A 2625-nucleotide genomic window follows, 5' to 3' on the forward strand; every position below is an offset into this window, starting at 1 on the left:
ACAAGATGGCGAGGCTAAACCCCATGGCCTGCACAGAGGTTACGGTAGATATAGGCACATGCGGGGAAGTGTTGGTTGCACTTGGGCCATTGGCCGGGGCAGGCAACAATGAGGAGTAGTTAGACATGACATCGATCTTGACCTTCATGCCACACACGCAATGGCGACGGAAGTTACAGATGAAATAGAGGGTGTTGTGATAATGAGGGGGTGGCATCATTCTAGAGCTGAGGGTGGCTTCTTATGGTTGGCGAACATGTTTCGGGACAAATATTGTATAATACTAAAAGAATTTTTATTATTCATCCTCCAAAATGAATATGCAAAACGTGAAGCCTGAATACATACAACGTACAATATTACTTGACAATACAATGTACATCACATATGCTTGATTGTAATAGTGACTTCTATGTTTTTTTAGAGACACACTCAAGCCATGAGACCGGCAACGGCAAGCAAGATGGTGAGGCCAAACCCTGTGGCCTCCATAGAGGTGGCAGCTGAGACAGGCGTCGGTGGGGGAGCGTTGCTTGCACTAGGGCCGCTGGCCGGGGCCGGTGAGGAAGAGGATGAGCTTGGCACGACGTCGATCTTGACCTTCATTCCGCCGGCACAGTGGCCCGGGAAGCCGCAGAGGAAGTAGCGGGTGCCGGTGGTGGTGAGGGAGACGACATCATTCCCGGAGTCGAGGGTGGCGATGGGGCTGGCGGTGCTGCAGGAGTCATAGTCGGCCTTGCTGACCTCGAGGACGTCGTGTGCCTGAGGAGAGTATTTGAAGATGATCTGGTCGTTGGGGTGGAAGTTCCTCGAGGACGCCCAAGTGCCGTAGTTGGTGCTGAGGTCCCATGCACCACCTGGCTCGCCGACGTTGTAGATTGCCGCCGATGCGGTGCTCAGGATGGCCATCGCGGTCACGGCGAGGAGAATGGTTCTCGTGGCAGCCATTGTGGTTGAAACTGAAAGGAGAGCTAGCAGGGGAGATTGTAAGCCAGGTGCAGTGTTGATCTTTCGAGAGGAGATTGTGTTTGCTTTCCTAAGTGTCTGTGTCGGGTCCTATATTTATAGTGCAGGCTATGCCCAGGTAGGTGGATTGAAGAAACGTGTGCGGTAGGTGGAAGGCTGGAAACGTTTGCTTTCCTACGTATATATATCTGAATTTTGGACTTTGAATGTTTACGTGGGAACACAAGCAATCTAGGCAGTATGCAGCTACTACTTGGTCATCATAGTGAAACACGCATTAGATGTATATAATGGATAATCGACCGACGGAATATCTGAACACCGAGCTATGCTGCTGGCTTACTGACTGCTTCACGCGTTGCTTTCCTTTTCTTCAGTATCGACGCGGTCTACGCGATGTAGACTATCACAATCCACGTCCCTGCTTCGTCGATCAGCATTTAACTCGAGCTTCTCTTCTCTCAAAAAAAAAACTTTTAACTTCGTTTATTAAATATTTCATCTTTACTACGTGAATTTTACGTTACAACTAATTATATTGCAGCCTTTAGTGATTTCTTTTGCACCTTTCAAGTTTCAACGACAAAAAAAGTCACAACCTCCAACTTAACGGAAACGATGAACAAATTCCAATATCACAATCAAGAAGTAAAGCTTTCATGGCATATATAGTTATGTCAGTGGCGGATCGAGAATCGCAGGCTTGAGGGTGCCACAGTTCAAAGTTTACACTTATTATCATCGTGGTCTCAATAAATACTCTTTATTATCCAATAAATTTTATTTTACAATTTTGGAAGGGGTGCCATGGCACCCACGGCACCCACACTAGATCCGCCCGTGAGTTAAGTTAACACGTTTTAAATTACATCCACACACAAAAACACATGTTTAGAATTGGTAAAATGCATGTTGAGCCGTACAATTGAGCCACAGTACATCATCCTGGATTGCAAAATAACATCATTAAGTGAAATAATATATTGTGCGATGTATTATTAAACTGAATTAAAGTTTACAAATATCCGCAACGTATTTGGCAGGAATATCTCTCCTACCATTTGGCATGAGTGGTGAGCGCTATCTCAAAAACAGTGGAAACTAAAAGAATATCTCTCCTCACATGCAAACTTGTAATTACAATTTCATCACTTTGCGGTGTTTTGCATAATTCATTCACATGGGGATCCTCTCCTTTGGTGATTGTTCATGGAAAACCTAGATATAGCATGGCGACAAGGACTAGTTTTGATGCTAGTGTTGGATACAATTCTCCGGTCTAATTCACAGCTTTCGACTACATGAGTTGCATGTTACAACTAATTAAATTACAGCTTCGGTGTTACAAAAAGTTACAACATTGTTCCAACAAAACAATTCACAACTATCAACTTAGAAAGAAAGCAATATGTATTGCTCAAAAGTGCAGCATCAAAATAAAGAATTAAAGCTTTCATACCACATACAATTTTGCACATTTTAAACTGGTAAAATCGAGTTTTGAGCCTGCAATTCATGTAAATTCTATCTAAACTCAAAGGTCATATTTATCTTTGCAGCAACAGTAGAAATTCGTATCGGATTGCGGGCTCTATAGTCTCCATGTAACCTATTCTAAAAAAAATTCTAAGATAATCTTGAAGTGGCAAGAAAAAAAAA

The 2625-nt window shown here is 43.4% G+C and overlaps 1 protein-coding gene across 1 annotated transcript; it reads right to left on the reverse strand.

Moving 5' to 3' along the window:
* Nucleotides 1-343: 343 nt before the first annotated feature.
* Nucleotides 344-1019, reverse strand: LOC123172240 (mavicyanin-like). Its single transcript, XM_044589244.1, has one exon. It carries the CDS (start codon nt 946-948, stop codon nt 433-435), a length of 516 nt encoding a protein of 171 aa, XP_044445179.1. The 5' UTR covers nt 949-1019; the 3' UTR covers nt 344-432.
* Between the last annotated feature and the right edge of the window lie 1606 nt (nt 1020-2625).

This window comes from Triticum aestivum, unplaced genomic scaffold, assembly GCF_018294505.1.
Source record: "Triticum aestivum cultivar Chinese Spring unplaced genomic scaffold, IWGSC CS RefSeq v2.1 scaffold289603, whole genome shotgun sequence".
Taxonomy (NCBI): domain Eukaryota; kingdom Viridiplantae; phylum Streptophyta; class Magnoliopsida; order Poales; family Poaceae; genus Triticum; species Triticum aestivum.

What these genes read in the sequence shown, in the direction of transcription:
- LOC123172240 (XM_044589244.1), bottom strand. Translation starts at nt 948, where the DNA reads ATGGCTGCCACGAGAACCATTCTCCTCGCCGTGACCGCGATGGCCATC.